This window comes from Apodemus sylvaticus, chromosome 5 (assembly GCF_947179515.1).
Source record: "Apodemus sylvaticus chromosome 5, mApoSyl1.1, whole genome shotgun sequence".
Classification (NCBI taxonomy): domain Eukaryota; kingdom Metazoa; phylum Chordata; class Mammalia; order Rodentia; family Muridae; genus Apodemus; species Apodemus sylvaticus.
In genome coordinates, this window is record NC_067476.1 from 129,158,072 (window position 1) to 129,179,653 (window position 21,582).

At 44.6% G+C, this 21,582-nt stretch overlaps 1 protein-coding gene across 1 annotated transcript in view; it reads left to right on the forward strand.

Annotated features, from left to right (window-relative positions):
- The window catches only part of Cfap61 (cilia and flagella associated protein 61), a 288,694-nt gene that overhangs the window by 6,119 nt on the left and 260,993 nt on the right, over positions 1-21,582 (forward strand). The window contains exons 2-5 of the mRNA XM_052181504.1: positions 5,172-5,322; positions 8,105-8,181; positions 8,882-8,949; positions 9,182-9,308. Of these exons, the coding sequence (XP_052037464.1) occupies positions 5,172-5,322; positions 8,105-8,181; positions 8,882-8,949; positions 9,182-9,308 (423 nt within the window). The remainder of the gene's footprint in view (positions 1-5,171; positions 5,323-8,104; positions 8,182-8,881; positions 8,950-9,181; positions 9,309-21,582) is intronic.

The window sequence follows — 21,582 nt, forward strand, 5'->3', positions numbered from 1 at the left end:
ATAGGGATGACCAAAGTATCGTCAGACCTTGATTGGCCAATTTGAATCCTATAAAGAGACCCATGTATGCTGGGTGTGGTGGTGCAGACCTTTAATTCCAGTACTTGGGAGGCAAAGGCAGGAGGATCTCTGTGAGTTTGAGGTCAACTTGGACTACATTGTGAGTTCTCAGGACAGTTAAGACTATGTAGAGAGACTCTATCCTAAGGTAGGGAGGGGGAGAGAGAGAGATGCCTGTGTGTGTATGAAAGATTGATGATGAACACACGGCAGAAAGGGCTTCTGAGAAAGGCTGTGTCATTTTATACGTGGTTCTGTGACCATTTTCTAAAACAAGAAGTAAGAAAATAGATGTACATAGCAACTTCCCACTTCATAAAGTCTCAAATTAGTTCTGGAAGAAGTTGTGGCTCCAGCATGGTTAGTGTCTGACTAACATGGATGACAGACCTGCAACTAAGTATCTGTCTTCCCTGGGGAACTTGACTCCTTGGGCCATAAGCAGATACTTTAGACTTAGTGTAGGCTTTACCTGCCTTCATCTCCTTCCTCCTTAGCCACTCCAACAACTCCAACTTCCCATCAGAACGTAGGTCCGTCTTCACTCTGCTCCCTCCTTACATCTGCAGACTCACTCTATCCGGCTGGAGCAGGTTGGGCAGAGAATGCAGGGCCTCTTCCTTGGTCCTCAAAGGCAAGTTCACTAATTGGGTCTTCAGACATGGGCTGCGGAAGGCGTGTGTCTTATAAGTGAGGCCCACCTACAGATCTTTTTCTTCTCCCCAAAGCTTCCACAAGCCTGTTTTCTCAAATCCTGTACTAATTAAGTCATGTGCTAAGCCTTCGCCGAAGGCTTGACATTCAGCATCCAGTTAGTCCTGAAGGTAAGCTGGATCTTGGAACAGTTTTGAAGGTAATTTTTACTTCCTTGGTGGGTAGAAAGTAAAGTACAGCTATGTCACATGGAAAGATGTGGTGAGACTGCAAGACTGTACGTCAGTCAGACGAGGTGTCCCAGTGCCTGTGATCCCAGTGCTTGGGAGACCGAGACAAAAGTGCTGTGGAGTTCAAGGCCAGAGACAATCATGTTAAAATATGATCCTTACAAAGGTTGTGCCCAGCCTTAGAAGCCAGCGCACTTCAGGAGAAAAGGTAAATTTACATTTTCATTTCCTGCTGCATCAAGAACATCTGCTCCCAAACCCACCCCTCTTTCATTTTGCAGGCTGATTCCTGGCCCTTTGCCAGGCTGACCTGAAGGCCTAATGACTGGAGTCTTTTCTGAGACATTTCAAAACAGCGATTTCTTTTCTCATCTATTTAGGGTTGTTCTCTCTCTCTCTCTCTCTCTCTCTCTCTCTCTCTCTCTCTCTCTCTCTCTCTCTCTCTCTCATTCACAAAGAAATGGGTAAAACTGGTCAGGATAAAAATGAGCAGACTGGGTAAGACAGATGAGTCAGGGCAGGAACTGCTGAGAGCAGGCGCCACACAGTGGCCAGGATGACCAGGGCCCCATCCTAGCCTCCCATCTGTGCATGATGAATCCAGTGAACACTGAGGTCTCTTGCTCACTCATTAAAACAAGGCAGGAAGGACACGGCCTCACCAAAGTCCCCGCCAAGTACTCTTGAAATAAGTTTTGCCTGGCTTTGGAAAGTTCCTTAAACCAGTGGAACAAATGAGACAGTTGTTACTCCAAAGAAAAGAGTTCTGGTTTCCATTGCTGGGAATTCAATACCTTTGAGCTTTAATGACATTTGTGTGAAGTACATGCTGTATATGCATCTATCACGTATAGACACAGACATGCTATGGGCATGTATTGAAGGTCCCAAAAGCCTGTATCTGAATTATTACAAAGAACAGTGTAAATCCCATCTTTAAAAAGCATAGCATCTCTTTCTGCCATTTCCCTTCCACCCCAGAATGGGTTTTATCTATCCTTCTTACCCCTACTTTTGATCCCAGAATGGTTTGTATCTGTCCCTAGAAGGGCACAATGACTTAGGGGCAATAACAAATGGAAATTATGTACACAAAAGGATAATGCTACAGAAGTCTCTTTTTATTATGGCAGCTATTTGGAAATTATAGTGCATTTTCCCCATTGAAACAAAGTTGTTCCTGGCTGGCTTCCCAGGCCAACCCACAAAAGCTTATTTAATCCATAATGTCTGTGCAGTATGGTACCGTGTTAATTGTGCTATAGAACCCAACCACCACCCTACGGTTCCCATGGATAAATGCATTTCAAGTTAAAATTGAGATTCCAGGAACACATTGTCCCTTGCTCCCCCAGGGCAATGGCAGCTCCCTGTCCTCAGTTCCTGACCGCCTCTTCCTTCCCACCACTGCTGTGATGGTCATATCTGATGTGTGCTGGCTTTTTGTTTGATGGGTGTTTTGTTTTGTTTTTTTTCACATGAACTAGAGGGCTGGTTCTCAGATAGGTTATGGCCTAGGGCAGACAAGCTGAGAAAGAGAGAGAGAGAGAGAGAGAGAGAGAGAGAGAGAGAGAGAGAGAGGAGAAAGAGAGAGGAGAGAGGAAAGAGAGAGAGAGAAGAGGAGAGAGAACAGAGAAGAGAGGAGAGGAGACTCTTTGTTGAATTGAGAAGTTTGTTGAATTGAAAAGTTATGGGCTTATAGCTAGGCGTGGTGGCACACGCCTGTAATCCCAGCCGGCAGAGGCAGGCGGATTTCTGAGTTCAAGGCCAGCCTGGTCTACAGAGTGAGTTCCAGGACAGCCAGGGATATACAGAGAAACTTTGTCTGTAAAAACAAACAAACAAACACACAAAAAGTTATGGGCTTGCCTTTTCTTGTCAGTGGACCCCTTGCATGGATTCTATATTCCTAAAATCTATAGGACCTTTCTTTCATTAGACTTGGCTTGGGGAGGGCTTTTGGACCATGTGAATGGATCCTGGTTCATTCCCCCATGGCTGAGGGGGAAGATCTGTGTCACTGTCACCAGAAGTGGTAGGTGCTGAGATCAGCATCCCAAGGACAGTGCTTCCTAAAGCTGTGCATATGCATAATGGACTGTGAAGAGATCTCACCACATACATGCAATCGCATACATGCAATTCTCATTCAAAGATGTCATTTTTTGTAGTTATTTCCCATTGATAGCAGAGGAGAATGCTTTCCCATTTGTGATAGAAATTTCCTGGTAAGATATTTGTCTTTAAGCCCAATGTGAGTTGATTTAGAGAAAATTATGAAGCTGAAGTATGAGGTAGGTGTGTGTGTGTGTGTGTGTGTTGTGTGTAAAACTGCTGCTTGATGAATGTTTTAGTCAAATGATTTGAGGTCAAGTAATAAAAATAGTGCTACACACAGGATGAAGTCCACACTTACGTTTATTTTCTTCTTTTAAGATTTATTTATTTTATGTGTGTGAGTGTTTTCCCTGCATGTCTATGTGTGTACCACATGCATGTCTGGTCCCTTGGATGTCAAAGGAGGGCACTGGATCCTGTGGAAAAGCAGAGGGGTGGTTGTAAAGCACAGTAACATCTGACTTTGAAGTAGTCTTTAAGATGATACTTAATAAGCTGGGCGGTGGTGGCCACACCTTTAATCCTAGCACTTGGGAGGCAGAGACAAGTGGATTTCTTACTTTGAGGCCAGCCTGGTCTACAGAGTAAGTTCCAGGACAGCCAGGGCTACACAGAGAAACCCTGTCTTGAAAAAGTCAAAAAAAAAAAAAAAAAGATGATACTTAATTTCATTCAGCTAAGCAAGTGAAAAATTGCCTGTCAGTTTATATGCAGATGTTCTTCCTGTGATAAGTTGTATACTGAGTCATGACGTTTACTGTCTTGGTGTGTCATGGGGCTGGCAGGCAGGATGTTGAGACAGTTCCTTGGGACAGTCCACCATCGTAAGTGCTGGAAGGCACCACTTGTCACACTGACTGATGAAGGTGCCAGGAAACCTTAGCTTACAGGAGAGCCCACTGGGTCTCTGGTTCTGTATCAACTCTCAGTCGATGTTGCATGTCCCAGAGGTTGACACATCTGGGAAGAAGAACCCAAGGTTCAGGAACCGCTTCCATCTTCTTGGCCCTGGGGGAGTGTCTGTGAGCACTTTCTTGAGTTCTAATTGACGGAGAAGGGTCCACCACACTGAGCGGGTCCTGGGATGAGAAAGGTTGCTTGGTGCTGGAGAGATTGTTCATCACTTAAGGGCGTTTGTTGCTCTTCCAGAGGACCCAGGTTCAGTTCCCAGCCATCTCCAGGGTATCCAACACCTCTGAGTTTCATACATTATTTAAAAAAAAAAAAAAACTAAATAAATAAATTTAAAAGTAAAAGCTTAAACAAAAGAAAGTTAGCGGAGGAGCTAGAGTATTTAGCTAGCATTGGTGAAACCCTGGGTTCAGAAGTTCAATCCCGAGGGTGGGGTGTGGGGAAGAGAGAACTCGAGGGTGCACCCTCAGGCATAGGTGTTGCTGAGCACGAGTGGGAAACATGCCAGGAAGCAGCACTCCTCTGTGGTTTCTCCCATAAGTTCCCGCCTTGAGCTCCTGCCCTGACTTTCCTTAGTGATGATGGTGTTTGACCTCAAAGTGTAAGATGAAATAAACCCTTCTCTCCCTGAGTCGCTTTTGGTCCTGGTGTTTATTACAGCAATGGAGAGTGAACTGGTAACTACAGATGCTTAGGTGCTATTTGACTCCGACTTGGGACATGGGCTCTGGGCTTAGAAAAACTGCACAAGAATGCCAGTAAAGCTAGAAGTAAACATAGCTCTGCCACTGTGCGCAGGAGACCACCAGCCCGTCCCAGTTTGCCCAGGACTTCGCTGGCTTTTGGCATGGTGTCTCATATCCTGAGTATCAGCTAAGACTCAGCAAAGGACAGTTGGCCACTGTAACGGTGATAGGAGAAAGTGTGTTGTGGAAAGGTCTTCTGCCCAGTGTGCCAGGGAAGGCTTTCAGATATTTACTATGATAAACATAACACTTCTGATGAAACATGATTTTACATAATAGCCTGATGACTTCATATACCCCGAACAAGCCACCCAAACTTTCAGCAACATTGTTCTCCCCCTCCAGGTGTAATGGGCAGCAGGTCCCGAGCTCCACTAGCTTAGAGGAACAAGGCGTTTGCCTGCCTTCACCTCACTTTTGGTTGTCTCTGTTTATGCATGCATTTTCACAGAGAAAAGGCAAATCTCGCTGTTACCGTCTGCAACGACAAGGAGGAGATCATGGCCCACTCCATCTTCTTGGACTATCCCAACTGGAATGTCGCCAAGCAGGACAACTGGATCTCAGTGTTCAGGGAACTTGACAAAGAAATCCCATGCACAGTAAGAAAGCACAAAGCACGCACGTTGGTTGGAACAATCCGACGGTGGGAGGGGGTACCTGGTTTCAGACGAGTGTCATTCAGTGTCTGGGTCGAGAAACCCAACTGATGCAGGAACCATCATAATAGTTAAAAACCAGGTGATAGGATGCTGGATCCCAGGAGGCCAGAGTGTACAGGACGGGTACATGGTGGCCCCATCAGCCAGCTGCCCCCACGGCCTACCTCACGCTTTTAAATTAACAAAAGCTGCAAGCAAGGAATTTATGTGTCAGATATGCACATCTCACTGATGTCTCTGTGTCCTTGTCTGATGTTTGTGATATCCTAGGTAGGCCCCTGTCACCTATGCAGTTGCCCTAGAAATGACAACAGAGCCTTAGACTTAGTCATATTTTGTAACATTTAAAATGCCTTGGTAGAGTCTGGTGCTTTTGATTTCAGGGGGCTATTAAGTTAGCTAGTCTGAACTGGGATGTGCTTTAATATATAAAACATACTTGATTTGCAGTACTCAGTAGAAAAAAATGTGCGAAGTATGCCATTAGTGATTTTCTTTTATATTAATAAGCCAGGTATGGTCACACAATGCCTGTAATCAAAATAATTGAAAGGCTGAGTCAAGAGGATTGCTGTGAGCTCAAGTTAGTGTTATGTAATAAGTGGCCATCCAGGTCTCTGTCGCAAGACCTTGTCTCAAAGCAAATAAATAATCAAATACAATAATTTGCATATTATGTGTTAATTACACATGAACTTATTAGGTTAAATAAAACATTTAAAACCAACATGCTTTTTCCTTCTTATTCTTGGGTATGTGTGTGCTGATGACTACGGTGTATATGGATATGCACATTTATATGTGTAAGTGGTGCTGAATAGATGGTGCGGGATGGCTGTGGAGCCAGGGCAGCCTTAGGTGTCCGTCCATGCCTCCCTCCACCGTATTTGTGCCAGGGTGTCAGTTTGTTGTTTTTTTGCTGCCCATGCCAAGGCAGCTTGGCCTCAAGCTCCTGGGCCTTTGCCTTTCTCCTCCTCCCATGTTCATGTAGGAATGCCAGGGTTTTATACAGGTGGATTACATGTCTGTCTTTTCTGTGGGGGATTTGAACTCAGATCTTCATGCTTGCTATGCAAGCACTATTACCCACGGGCCCATCTCCTCAGCCCCAACTCTATTCCTTTTCAACATATTTGCCAGAAAATGTGGAATTACATTTTGGTTTGCATCTATAACATTACCTTTTCTCTGAGCAGCACTGATTGAGCCTTGATTAAGTCCTTAGCTTATTGTCTATCGCATTAGCATTTGCAAAGGAAGTAGTGGTTTTTGTCTGGAAGACATTTAGAGAGCAAATCCTGAATTTTCTAGATAAATCAAGGAAGCAGCAAGCCTCATACTCCAAGGCCAGGCCTGTCCGATGCTAAGCAGAGTCTCAGAAAGGTTATGGGATTAAAGGATTAACACCTCGAGAGTGCTTAGAACCCTATTGGGTGTTGTTATCTGGATTTGGAGTTTGTGCTGTGTGCTTTTGAGGAATTTTCAAGGTCGAAGGTCAAACTCACAATTCTGCTCTTGCCAAGTCCTGCTGAGTGCTTCTGAGTCACACGCAGTCTGACCGAAGTGTAGACAGCACCTAGCTATGTAGTTGGTAACCCAAGGCTACCTAGAAAACTGCAGTGGGCTCTTTTCATCTGCAGGTTCCACACCTATGGATTCAACTGACCAGTGATGGAAAGTGTTGTTGGTTTGTTTTTTTTTTAATTGTACATGAATTGAACACATGCAGAGCTTAGTCTTGTTATTTCCAAACAACACAGTAGAACACCCCCTCGAGCCACACTTAAATGTGGTTAAACATGATAAGAGATGCACATCAGAGACATAGGATATTTATACACAGATACTATGCCATTTGAAAGAGGGACCAGAGTTGAGCATCCCTCCATTTTGGTACCTGCAGAGGTCCAGGAACCAATGTCCAGAACTGACACTGAGAGAGGCAGCCTTATTAGGAAAGAGAGAAACAGAGTTCCCACTTTCCCAGTGCAAATGCCAGAACTACTCTCAGTGGTCAGCTCCATCTGTGTTATTTCTAGAATGCTCACGAACACAGGGACCAAGAGATGGCTATATGGGAGTACTGTGATTGCTTAGGTCAGTTAACCTCCAAAGGTTAAAAGGACGGAGCTGTTTTAAAGCTTGGCTGCTAAAAGCCGTGTGAGGGTCTTGCTTCTCTGAGTTTTTAACTCCCAGGTTTTCTAGATCCCAGGAGTAATAATTTGATTTGGACTCTGGGAATGTTGAACAACAACAACAAAAGGCTTCGGACTCCTAATGTGGCATCTGCCTTCCATCCTTCAATTTCATAAGAGAATCTCTCCCCCGTGTCTCATGAATAGAGCAGCAGCTGCTGGCGCGGGAGCCCCAGGGAAAGGGTGATTGTTTTCCAGTTGGCATAGACACCCCCAAAGGCAAGACTATGGAGTCCAGATTTCACTCCCCTGCAGGCTCTTCCTCACCCACAATTCATCCATGAGGGCAGGAGTAAGAGCCGGGAACTCTAGATTCAGAGTCCTTAGTCCCTTAAATAATTCTGTGCTAGTCAGACAGAAGGCAGTGAGTGAAGTGTCCACGGGGCTCAGACTGCTGTCTGGCGGTCTTGTCATTTTGCTGTAAGCTGTCACCCACACGTGCTGTCCAGCTCTGCCCTCGGGACTGCTCTGAGCCCTGCTCTGTCTGGGTCCAGCCTTTCACTCCCGTCTTCTTCTTACCCCTACAGCCTCTGAACACACTGTTTATGCACTTCTTCGTGGCTGTGGACGAGTACGCCACTGGCTGCCTCAAGGAGATCATCCGGTGAGTGGAGGGCGCCCTACAGAATAGTTTTCAAACGACATAAAGCATTTCATCATAATATTAATCCTCTTACTTTACTAGCAGCAGTAAAGAAAACAATTGATTTCTTTAAATTTGTTGTCTAACAAGCCCTCATTGTAAACTGCTGCCCTCTGAGGCCAACAGGTAGTACAGTGATTTAAAGACCGGTCAGGAAGGAGGCAAGCCTCACCAACTTACTCGTTTTCAAAATAAGAGTTCCTTGGTCCTCTCTTTAGAAATCCGTATGAACTCGACGGGCTGCAGTAGCATCCGGAATACCAGGGTGTGCGCCATCAAGTCATGGCGATGCATCTCTGACAGCCTGCAGACCTCCGGGGTGGGGGTGGGGGTGAAAGGCTCAGCTTTCAAGTCACTATGTAATGTCACACCAGACCATCCAGATGCCAGGTCAAAGGTTAATGTCAGCAGAAATCTGGTGTGCCACTCACTCGGACATCATGCCCTTTTATTCCTGTGGCCTCCACCAGACTGACAGGAGAGGGCCCTTTGGAATTGAAGGAAAAGTAGAGAGGGAAGAAGGTCGCCAGGGAGACGCCCTGGCCAGGGCAGGCCGGGAGCAACTGAGCCCACGTGACTTCCCAGACACCTCATTTCCTCAGGGGCAGGGAGTGTGACTGCTCTGTCATTAACACCGTCCCACCCTGTCTTTCCTCTCCAGGACTGTGTTCAAGGCAGTACCAGAACTGTACTTCATATTCCTTATAGTGCCAACCTATGTGAGCCTAGGTAAGGTCCTCAACAGTCTGGTGTTCCCAATAAGCTGACAGGGAACTTACCCTTAAAGTAGCACGCTTGCGAACGGGAAAGAAGATTGCTCGCCAGACTTGAAGCAAAATCATGTGTATACTTGATTATGACCAGTAAGGCTCCACCTGGCACGGGGACCACATTTTGTTCTGAAATCCTAAAGTTATCCCTTGGTAAAATAAGGACACATTTCTTTCTTTCTGTGATTTAGGCTCAACTCTGATAACTGTGTTTGATCAAGTGGGGAACATTCCATGTCTGAACTATAATGAAGACTTTGCAGTGCACATATGTCACAGGCACAACCACTACCCTCAGCTGCACATTCGCAAGGCCAGGTACGGTTGGCACAGTGCCTGTGTGATGTAAACCTCTCGGGATGATCATTTTTATGATACTTTTTAAGGGATCCTCAATCAGGTAGATGAAATTTTTATGATTCTCATAACATTCATTCAAGGATTCCTAGAGTTTCTTGGATAGCATAATTAGCAAGACTATCTGGTGATTTTCATTAGGTTCTATGTGGCCACAAAATTTATCTGTTTATTGTTAGGGGGTTAAAATGCAGTCTTTAATCCTGCAATGAGTTAGAAAACTATCAAATAAAACAAAATTGAAGATGGATCTGCCAATTTAGTCTTCCTAATAAAACCACCTGTGTTCTGAAACTTGCTGAATAAGGATGCTATTGTCTTCAAGAGTTTTCCGGTTGGAGTCTTTACCATCTGTGTCCCATGACATCCCCCAAGTGTAGCAGTTTGAAGGTATAGCAGTAGCAAAGTACATTTTCCAAGATAGCCCTGTTCTATCTTTCACCTTGCCTCCCCCATTACAGTGTGACTTTACCAGTCCTCCTGTCAGTTGGTGGGCTGTGAGTGCCCTCTGTGTGATTCAGGGAAGTTGTGAATGCTCTTCCGGCACAGCTCGGTGGAAGAGTATGCTAAGTCTTGGAAGCTTCTGCCTGGTTCTCTTTGGATGCTCTGAAAGAAGTCAGCTGTGGCCCAGGAGGTTTTCCATCCTGAGATGGCTGTGATGGAGAGGCCTCATGTTGGTGTGCTGGTCAGTACCATGTGGCTGTGTATGTGAGCCACTGTAGACAGCCAGTGAAGGAGGGTCCCTGCAGGTGTAGGCAGGTAGGGCAATGGACCTCCAAGAGATGAGAAGGAAATTTTGGTTCGGATTGACTTTGGTCAACCTGGGTCAGACTTCAGGGAGTCTGATTCCAGGTGGTTTATTGCCAGTATATTTAAACACAGTATAATTTGGGAAAACGTTTCCCAGTGTAATACAATCCCTGGTGTATGAGGATGGTGAATATATCAAAGGTCAACTCAGGGTACATATCGTTGCTTCCAACAAGATGAGTTCTGGAGATGGGCTATCTATATTAGCTTAAAAGCCTAAGAAAGGATCTGGGCTGGTCTCATACAGGACAGATGTTATTTGGGCTATTAGCCATCTCTAAACCTGGTTGAGGGAACTTGGGGGAGCCCCTGGCTGTATAGATAATATAAGGGTCATTTAGACTATTAGGTGTCTCTGGTCTTGGTTGTCCTGGTTGTGGGAGCTTGGAGGAGTCTCTCTCTGGCTGTAAGGTTCATTTAGATTATGAACACCTCTGGTCCTGGGTGTAGAAGCTTGATATGGCCTGGCCCAGCAGAGGACACAGATCACCAGGCCAGTCATCTCCTCCAGTTCCCAGCTTTCTGGAGAAAGACGTTATATGCTCTTCCCTCTGAAAGGACAATCCTGGGTGCTCAACATTCATGGTTTCCCCAGAAATGTGTGAGAGATTTTGTGCTCCCAACAAGGCAGCCTAGGAGGACACCTTACTGCAGCACCCTGAGACCCCAAGTGAGGATCCTGTGTGCCCCCAACAGAGTTTCAGCTTAAAACTGTGAGGACATAATAGCCTGCTTTGAACTAAGAGTGCAATAGGAAGTCCCTTCACACAGACGATTGCTTCCCTGTGGAGACTTAATTGTACCCTCTTCGTCTCCATATTTGACAAATATTTTAGAAAAGTATCAAAACTGGCCGTTTTTTAAAAGTAAGAATGTGTAGTATTACATCATCATTTTTAAGAGCATGTGATGGTCTAGATCTAGATTCTGATGTAGATTCCGCCACTTGTCAGTGAACTAGTTTGCAAAAAAGAATTGATGCTCTGGGGGCAATGCCTCTCTGTTAGCAGTGTAGTATGTTTTCCATGGCACAGAACTGTTGTGAAGATCTGTGACTTCCTGTAAGACTTGCACTTAGTGTACCTCCAATTACATGTAACAATCCAAGAAACACTGAATATTATTTATGGAAGGCACCGGAGGCTTGCCTACCTTGTGCAGTTTCCTGAGGTTAATACTAGCACCTCATAAATCACAAAGGGGCCGAGAGTTAAGTGGAGGAGGGACAAGAGGGGATCGTGCACAGGGCAGGTAGCTGTGAGTGTGCCCAGGTAGGGGACATGTGCAGTTGTCCAAGCTCATCAAACTATATTCTGAAGATCATGTGCCTTCTTATATCTTACCATACCTCCCTGAAGAAATAACCTAAGAGAAATAAGGACTTTGCAAACAAGGCAACCCCTTGAATTTGGTCGGGGGCGGGGGGGGGGGGGCGGCGAGGAGGGGGTTAAATCACAATTCCACCAAAGGGACAGAGTGGGCAAAGGTGTGGAGGTAGGAAGTCCCTGGTAGGGCCACCATCAGCAGAGGGGCAGGTGTGGCTGCTTGCTCCTCTGTGTCTGGCAGGAAGGGCAGCCCCCTGGGCAGAAACACCCTTAGCTGTTCAGGAAGTCACCTCCTTTAGAGACATTTTATTGATAACATATTCACAAATTGGCAATTTTGTTTTTTTTTAATAGGAAATTCCCATAAATGAAAATTTTATGATATTTTAGGAAATCTGATAGTTATTATAGCTTCATCTTAATTTTATTTTAAAAGCTCTCAGATTTCCCCTGCCATTTTTACTATCTATTTGAAGAATAGGTTCTCTTAATTAATACTACTCTCAGATTTAGGGATTAGAATTATTTATAGCTAGGTACACATGCAAGTACTGTTGACCACCCCCCACCCCCCATATCTGTTCTGCATCCAAGGATTCAATCAAAATACTTCCTCCACAAACAACAGCAAAACACACCGGCAGGCAGAGTGCTTGCTTGCCGTGTGGAAGGTCCTGAATTCAAGCTCTAGTTTTGCATAGAACAATGAAACCGCTCAGATGTTTTCTGGGGGAAAGGTCACCTCTGAGCCTGGCATGTTGGCATGTGCTTGTTCTCTCAGCACCTGGAAGCAGAAGCGCAAGGATCCTGGTTCAAAGCCCACTCTGGGCTACATGGTGAGAGACCCTGTCTCAAAACCCCCAGATGTACAGGGAGGAGGTAGGGCAGATGGACTCGAGAAATGGCTCAGTGGTTAAGATGACTTGTTGCTCTCGATAGGGACCAGCACCCACATGGCACCTTACAACTATAACTCTAGCTCCAGAGGACCCAATGCTACCCTCTGGCTTCTGTGAGCACTGAATACATTATATGATATTGCGATCACATGCCCTGTTCATTATGCACTTAATATAGCAGCTCACCATCTTTGTCGTTAACCAGTAGCTGGAGGTGAGAGGCTTATGAGGGGAGGCCCTACTTTCCCTGTGGTAAGACAGAAAGTGAAACTGGGAGAGACAAGAGGGAGTTAATTGTTACTGAGGAAGGGAGCTATATTTTCTTCAGGTGTAGCCTCTAGAAAATTGCCCCGTGCTTCCATGACTGACCACCCACTCATGATCCAGGAAACAACCCCAGTGAAAGTCATTGGGTCATCAATTAAAAACAAAGTAAAAGGTAGAAGGCGGGCTTATTGGGGGAGAGGAAGACAGTCAGCAGGAGGAGCAGGAGTAGGAGGAGAGAGGGTGATGAAGGGCAAATAGCGCAAATACATCGCATACATGTATGAAAACATCAGACCCAGTCACAGTGTCACACATAAGATAATAAACCATTAAAAGAGAATCTTGTTCTTTCTGTTGACTGCCTGTTCCAAGATGGCGTGCCCATTGTGTGGCCGTAATTCCTTTACTTGTTAGTTACTTAGAGAAATGGTAACGGTTGGTTTTGATTGTTACCTTGATCCTGTCGATAAGTACCTGGGAGACTGTATTTGTGAGGGAGTTCCAGAGAGGATTTACAAAGGTGTAGACATCCTGAATGCGGGCAGCACCATCCTGTAGTCTGGAGGCTTGAGGGGATAGAAACCGGAAGCCAGAGAGTGCGCAGGCATCGTCTCTGTCTCCAGATGTTCATGTTCTGAACGACTCCACCAAGTCACACCAAAGCCTCACATTCGTGAGCCAGGAAAAACATTTCCCCATCTTAAGTTGTTCTTCTCAGGTATTTGTTACAACAGGGCACACTAACACAGAAGATTAATTGCTTTTCTATAAAAACAGATACCATGGGAAAATAGTAATCATAGCATTTTATTTTCAATAAGATAGGTACCTAAAAGAGGAATGTCTTCAGATGATAAATACTAAGACTTAAAAGTACTTCTCAAATTATTGAACCAAGCCGGACAGTGGTGTCGCACGCCTGTAATCCCAGCACTTGGGAGGCAGAGGCAGGTGGATTTCTGAGTTCAAGGCCAGCCTGGTCTACAGAGTGAGTTCCAGGACAGCTGGGGCTACACAGAGGATCCCTGTCTTGAAAAACCAAAACCAAAACCAAAAAAAAAAAAAAAAAGTTCAACATGTCAGCGTATATAACCAACAACTGCTTCTTTAGACACAGCGATTCTGTAGATTATTGGATAAGTTTTTTTTAAATCTTTATTTCAGAGCAAGAGATCAAACTTGAGGTTTTTCACATGATTAATGAACTATATTTTCAGTTATTAAAAAGCTTTTAATCTGTTATAGCAAAATGGTATTTTGTTGTTTTAAGTTGTGCTTAGCGTGCATGAGTGTCATTTTACAAGTTCCATTTTATATGAGCAAAACACTTCAGTTTAAAGGCATTTCCAGTTTAGAGATTATCCTGATGGACGACTGAGTGTATGGGTTCTTTAGGGGGTGATTAGGTTGAGCATGGGGGCACAAATTAACCTACCAATGAAGGAGGTACATTTCCAAAAGTATTTCTTGTTGTTTTTGTTTTTTAGATTTGTTTTTTTTTTTTTCGAGACAGGGTTTCTCTGTATAGCCCTGGCTGTCCTGGAACTCACTCTGTACACCAGGCTGGCCTCAAACTCAGAAATCTGCCTGCCTCTGCTTCCCAGAGTGCTGGGATTACCAGCATGCGCCACCACCGCCCGGCTAAGAATTTTCTTTTTAAAAATGGTTTTATTACATTTATTTGTATGCATGCGCGCGCGCGCGCGCGCGTGTGTGTGTGTGTGTGTGTGTGTGTGTGTGCATGCGTGTGCCTGAATTCACATGCTACATAGCACATGTGTGGAGGTCAGAGAACATCTCGTGGGCATCAGTTCTCTCCTTCCACCGTTTGGGTGTCAGGGAGTGAATTCAGGTTGTCCGCAAGCACTGCTGCCCGCTGTGCCTTCTTACTGACCCTCCAAAGTTCTTGTTTTTGTTTTCTTACACATAAAGAGTATGCACATTTGGATCTTATGAATTATCATTTTTCCAGAGGAATAGTAAGACTCACTCATATTTTCCAAGACATTTTTGCATTTAGAAAAGTTGTTTATAAATGCAATGCTAAAAGTGTCGTGCACAGAAGCAGCCCACTAAAACGATCCATCTCTTAGACTTTTTAGTAAGGTAATTTCTTTGTAAACCTACTCCCTGGTGCCCTACCTGCTGTTCAGGATATAGATAAACAGGAGAAAAAGCAAAAGCTGTCCTCAGTCCAGCACCGGGCTCCTAGGCAGCATTTACTTACCCTTTTACAACTTGTTTTTTTCTTTCTTTTTCTTTCTTTTTTTTTTTTTTAAGATTTATTTATTTATTATATGTAAGTACACTGCAGCAATTTTCAGACATGCCAGAAGGGGGCATCAGATCTCATTACAGATGATCGTGATCCACCGTGTGGTTGCTGGGAATTGAACTCAGGACCTCCAGAAGAGCAGTCAGTGCTCTTACCCACTGAGCCATCTCTCTAGCCTCAGCTTTACAACTTTTCAACTGCTGTGATGAAATACCCTGACAAAGCAAATTAAGGGGGAAAGTTTCTTCTAGCTCCCAGTTCAAGACTACAACCAATCCTAGGGAAGTACAGCGGCAGGGGCTTGAAGCAGTGGTTACACTGTAACATTGGGTCTTCAGAAGACAGCTTCAATTCCTGTTACTGCCTGGCTCTCTTTCTACGTTTACACAGTCCAGGATCCCAGTCAGGGAATGGTGCTATCCACAGTGGGCAGGGCTTCCCACCTCCATAAATATCATCAAGATAACCTTCCCTAGCTGTGTGCAGAGGCTACCCTAACCTGGATAGTCTCTCACAGGTGTGCCCGGAGACTTGCCTCTTAGTGATGCTAGACCCTGTCAAGTTGACAGTACTAAATCTCATTTACCGGGCGGTGGTGGCGCACGCCTGTAATCCCAGCACTTGGGAGGCAGAGGCAGGTGGATTTCTTAGTTCGAGGCCAGCCTGGTCTACAGAGTCAGTTCCAGGACATCCAGGGCTACACAGAGAACCTGTCTCGTAAAAGCAAAACAAAAGAAAGACAAAACAAAAGAAGAGTTGAATAAATCTCATTTACAGAACTGATGGTCCCTGTTCGCTCTCAGTGTCTCCCTTGGCTTCTCATCCCTTCCTTTCCTTCCTCCCCTTTTCTTCTCTCAAGGCTTTGTAGAATGGGCTATGGCCTTCCAGTGGGCAGGGCCCACAAAGCTAGAAATTTTGGCTACCTTGTCTTGATCATCAGCCTTTGACGGCTAACTGTTCTGTTTGCTTACACCACAGAAAATCCAGAAGAAACAGATCAGAGACGAGGAGGGGGCATGCGTGTTAAGATGAGGACCCAGTAGTGAGTTCAGGTGGAGACGGACACAGACAATGCTTTTGCCTGAAGAAGGGATAGAAGTGTAACATTTTAAAAGCCCCCTATCCAAAAGGAACAGATTGGAGTTTTAGGACTTGTGGGTCTAAAATCTTGAAACTGTGTGTGGACTCTACCTCCGTAAGAGCGCTAGAAGCACAAAAACATCGCACAGCGTGGTGGAGTAGGCGTGGCTGCTTGCCTCTTAGGCTGCCACATCACTCTTAGTTCCCCCACATCTGACATCTGTTTCATCAGTAGCCACTCGCACTGATAATTAATGGTGATGAACACAGTTCTTAAGACACTAAACCAGGGACGGGGTTGGGGATGTAATTATCCCTCCCGCTATTTAACTAGCAACATATTCAGAACCAAATGAATTAGCACCATAATCCCTTCTCCTGTCTCTGTCATTTAGCCACGTGGAAAATGATGCTGTAATCTGCCCTTCTACTCAGACGCTAATTAACGAAGTTACTCTTCCCTGTCTTTCATTACGTGGGGAACAAAGCAAAGCTGCTACCGGACACACCTTGAAAAACTACAGTGTGCTTAATTGGTCTTCAGTGGTGGACGTGAGACGTTCCTGGCTTAGAAAGACTGGCATGGTTTTGGAGTGGTGGTGGTGGGGGAGCTTCTTTTCCAAGTCCTTGTGGGTTTAAAGAAGATTAGGCCGAGAGAAGGTTGCATACTGTCTGGTGGTGTTGTGAAGGAGCTGGAGTTTTCCTGCATGGCATCCTGTCTGTTGGAAGATGGCTACAGTTAATCATGTTGGCTCAACTAGATGGAAAATTTCTTTGTCAGGAGAGAGGCCATCAGGCGCTCCGTAAATATTTAAGGAGATAAAAAATGTGCTCAGATTTGATTGTTACAGCTGCATGCTTGCACCAAATCACTACACACATCTCACGAAAATAATTTGCATTAATAAATATCTAAAACTTTCAACTTTAAAAAGTTAAAATGAAAATATTTAAAACAAAGGTTTTGTTTGTTTGTTTGTTTGTTTTAAATACTGCCTTTCTTGAGGCCAGCTTGGCCTACAAATCCAGTTCCTTGAAAGCCAGGGTTGTTACACAAACCAAACCAACCCCAACCTAACCAAAAAACCCAAACAACAACAAAAACCTACCTTTCCTTTCTTTTCTTTTTAAAAGATGTATTTATTATTATATGTGTAAGTACACGGTTGCTATCTTCAGATGCACCAGAAGAGGGCATCAGATCTCTTCCCAGATGGTTGTGAGCCACCATGTGGTTGCTGGGATTTGAACTCAGGACCTTCAGAAGAGCAGTCAGTGCTCTTAACCACTGAGCCATCTCTCCTGCCCCTACCTTTTATTTCTTGAGGCAGTTACTAGTTAGTAAACATAGTTCTCATTGTGTGTCCATGTACCATGTGCATACCTGGTGCCAGAAGGAGGCGCTGGGTCCACTGGAGCTGGGGTTACAGATAGTGGTGAGCAACAGTGAGAGTGCTGGGAATCGAACCCGGGTCCTCTGGAAGAGCAGCCAGTGCTCTTAGCCACTGAGCCATCTCTCCAGCCCCCAAAGTTAATTTTATGAGACATCTTATAGTCTAATGCTTTTTTTCAGTTTGACTTCTAACAGCTCCTAGGAATTTCATGTTTTGAGCTGTAAGACGATCCAGACACATTTTAAAAGGAGATGTAGAACAATCACAGCACTTAGCCGGGGGTTTTCTTGTATCCTGGGAAATTTGTCACCAAAATCCCCTGCCAGATATGTGGTTTGGTGGACAGTCCTCCAGGAGCTGTAGATTAGCATCTCTAAGATTGGCATATGGAACACAACCGTATGGATGGTGGGGACTTCCATGGCCTGGCTCATGCTTTGAAGTCTTTCTAATTGCAGAGAAAGTTTGGATTTTAAAATCTACCTCACTTAAAAAAAAAAAAGCACATTTTCCAATGATCCCGAAGTTAAATGACTCTAAAAACCTGTTTTAAAGTTCTAGAATGGAACGTTTAAATGATGGATGTAATTTCCATAAGAAGACCACTAGAGGGCACAAGAGATCTTAGAAAGAAAAGGGAACTTCTCCCAGGCTCCCTACAAGTGGATGAAAATGAAACATCTAGTTGGCCACAACTTTTAAGTTGCCCTGTCCTATGCTGAGACACTGTTCTTGTTAAAAGCATGATTTAGAACTAAATTGGGATCTTCATTTCTTTCAAATACACTACAATAAAATGTATTTGTGACATTTAAAGTGACAACTTTTTTTTTTTAATGTTGTTACTTTTTACTACAAGCAATAAATGGATTCCAACAACTTCTTTATTTAATAGTGTATTTTTAAGTCTAACTGGAGAATGCAGACTCTTTAGATAAAGAAGATGCTTTGAGGCCAGCACAGAGGTCTGAGACGTATTCTGGACATGCAGGTTGTCTTTGTGCTGTTCGCGCCGTGCTGGGGTAATATTTCCCACCTGAGGATTTGCACAGTGGCCTTGCTAGCAGTGTGTGTTACACACATCTCTCTGCCTCCAGGGAAGCCAGCTTGTGCCTTCCCTCCAGAATGGAGGTTATACAGAGAAGACAGGATGTTGTAGCCATGAAGCAATTTGTGTAACTGACGCCAAGAGGCTCGACCAAGTTGCTAGGGAGTTCTTGGGCTCGAGGATGCCACCACGTACCCCCTGGCTCGGTGACATAGTAAAGGATGAATAAGTGTGTCTTCCAGAGAGCTGGTTAGAGCCACCACACAGGGCGTTCTTAGTGTGCCACACCCTAAGTTTAAAAGATATACAAATTGCCAAGTGAAGTATCTTTGCCAGCCTAGTGGTTGTAAGGCTTGAATTCAACTCCGTTTTTGTCTGGCATGGTTTTTTAGCATCTGACCTTTTGTTCTCCTAAAAGTAAAATATTTTATAGTTGATAGCACTGACCAGCACATGGCTTCCCAACCCAAGCAGCATTCTGAATGTACATCTAAAGACACGGCTCCTTTTCAGAACTCTGTTTCTTTTCTTCTTTGTGCTGATGGAGTGAATAACCCCAGATTATTCATCACTGTGGGGAAGGTGTACACCCTGCAAGGGCCAGGATGTGCCCAGTAAGCATGCCACCCTCGCTCACAGTGAGATGGGGCTCTCCTCTGGTCTGACCCCAACTGATAGGCAGTGCCCACAGCTTTAGACTGCTGGCACTTGGACTCTTTGCTGCATGGATGGTTCTGCTCAGCAGAGGCGTTCTTTCTGTGAGGCAGGCCTTTGTCATGTGCCATTTGAGACTCTAAGGCTGATGTCATCCATTATCATTAGCGCTTAGGGTGATGCAAGATCTTAAATTATCGATTACCCCAAGGAACGCACTTAGTATGTTGAGCAAGTTCCTCTCTATCCATTTTGGAGACGGGCTTAAGGGACAGCATTCAGAACTCCAAGCTTTGGATGTTTACTTCTTGTTTTTTCCCAGGAGCGTTGGTATTCAGTTCTGATTTTGGACAGCTTTGTTACTGTACAGTGGCAGGTTCATGACCAGGTTTAGGGCTCGCTGTCTCTCTGGATCTTTATTCCTGATTTTAATATCAACTATTTTTTTTTTTAGTTTAAGATTATGGATATGTGTTTCTTCACTGTGTAAAACATTTACAAACACACACACACACACACACTCATGAAAATTGGGGACCGCAATTTTATTAAGTACATATATAAATACACACTATAGAATGATCATATATCTCTGTACATCAATGTAGGTAACATCGCTGTCTCAAACTATTTTTTCTATTTTCTTCTGTTTTGTTTTTGAGACAGGAATTCACTATGTAGCATGGGCTCTCCTGGAACTCACTATGTAGACCAGGGTGGCTTTGAACTCATAGAAGTCTATCTGCTGTCCCCACACCCTACTCTGTGCTGGCCTTAAAGCCATACTCTACCATACTCAACCTCAAACTTTTTTTTTTTTTTTTGAGACAGGGTTTTTCTGTGTAGCCCTGGCTGTCCTGGAACTCACTCTGTAGACCAGGCTGCCCTCAAACTCAGAAATCCACCTGCCTTGCAAGGGCTGGGATTACAGGCATGCACCACCACTGCCTGGCTTCAAACTTTTCTTTTAAAAAAGTTTTCATTTATTCTTTGAGAATTTCACATAATCTATTTTGATCCTATCCATCTCTCACCCAACTTATACTTTCTCTCTCTCTCTCTCTCTCCCACCCCTCTCCCACCCTCCTCTTTCCTTCTCCCCCCCCCCCCAGCCTATTTGGTTTAGTTTGTGTTGGCTGACTACTCCTGGGTGTGGGGCCTTCCCCAAGTCTCACTTGTTGAAGAAAACTGATACCTCCCCCGAAAGCTGCAGTTGAGTGTAGGTAGCTCCTCAGCTTGGGGTGGGACTTTGTGCCCACTTCCCCTCTCCCCTGCTGGGATTTTTGTCTGGCAAACTTTGTGTAGGTCTTATGCATGCCCTTACAATCTTCATGAGTTGATATGCACATTCGTCTTGTGTCTGAAAAACGCTGCTCCCTCGAAGTCACCTACCTCCTCTGGCTTTTACAATGTTTTTGACACCACTTCCACATAGATCCCTCGAGGGAAGAGATAGAACACAGACATTCCATTTAGGGCTGAGCATTCTGATGTCAGCTATGCTCAGTACATTGAGCAGTTGTGTGTTTGTATGTTGACTGTATGTCTACTACAAGAAGCCTCTCTGAGTGAGGAAGGTTGAGCTGTGCACTGATTCAAGTTCTAGTTTGGACTCTGGGTTCAGAGTCCTGGCCTAGAGTAATATTTTGTATTTATTGTGTAAATAACTTTCTTATGACCATAGTGATTTTTATAAAGGAAGGAAAGCATTTAATTGGGGGATTGTTTCTAGTTTTTCAGAGGCTCAATCCATTATCATCATGGCGTGAAGCATGGTGGCCGGCATGGTGGGCAGGCGTGGTGCTGGAGAGTAGCTCAGAGCTAAGGCAGAGGCAGCAACACTGAGCATGGCATGAGCTTTTTGGAATTTCCATGCCAGTTTTAAATTTCCAACCGCCCAATGACACAGCTACTCCAACAAGGCCACACCTCCTAACCCTCCTCAAGCAGTGCCACTCCCTGGTGACCAAACATTCAAACGTGTGGCTCTATGGGACCATTCTTATTCAAGCCACCACTTAAAAATGATTAGAATATTAAATTATTTTTCCAGTCATGAAAAATAACGTCAGTTGATATGCATTGGTACAACCTTAACTTTTGGTAAAATGCTCTAAAATGGAATCAGAGGCTTTCTTTTCTTTTCTTCTTCTTTTTCTTTTTCTTTTTTTTTAGAACATTATTTTTTTCTGAACAGTATCATCAAAGATTCTCTTTCCAGAAAAAGCGTCTTGTGGAGAGGAGCCTCTTTTTGCAGGTTAAGAAGGAAGTGAACAGAGTGTTGTAGGTTCTTTTTTGCTGAGGGCGTGGGGCCTCACATTTGCTGAGAGGCAGCCATGGTGCGGGGAGCAGGCTACAGCAGCAATCTGTCAGCCACCTCACTGCATGCTCGCAGGATTCTTAGCCCACTCCTTTTGCAAATGAGAAAACTAAGTCTTGGCAGGGAAGCACCTTTGCAGGCTTCTCAGCAGGGAGTGGCAGAA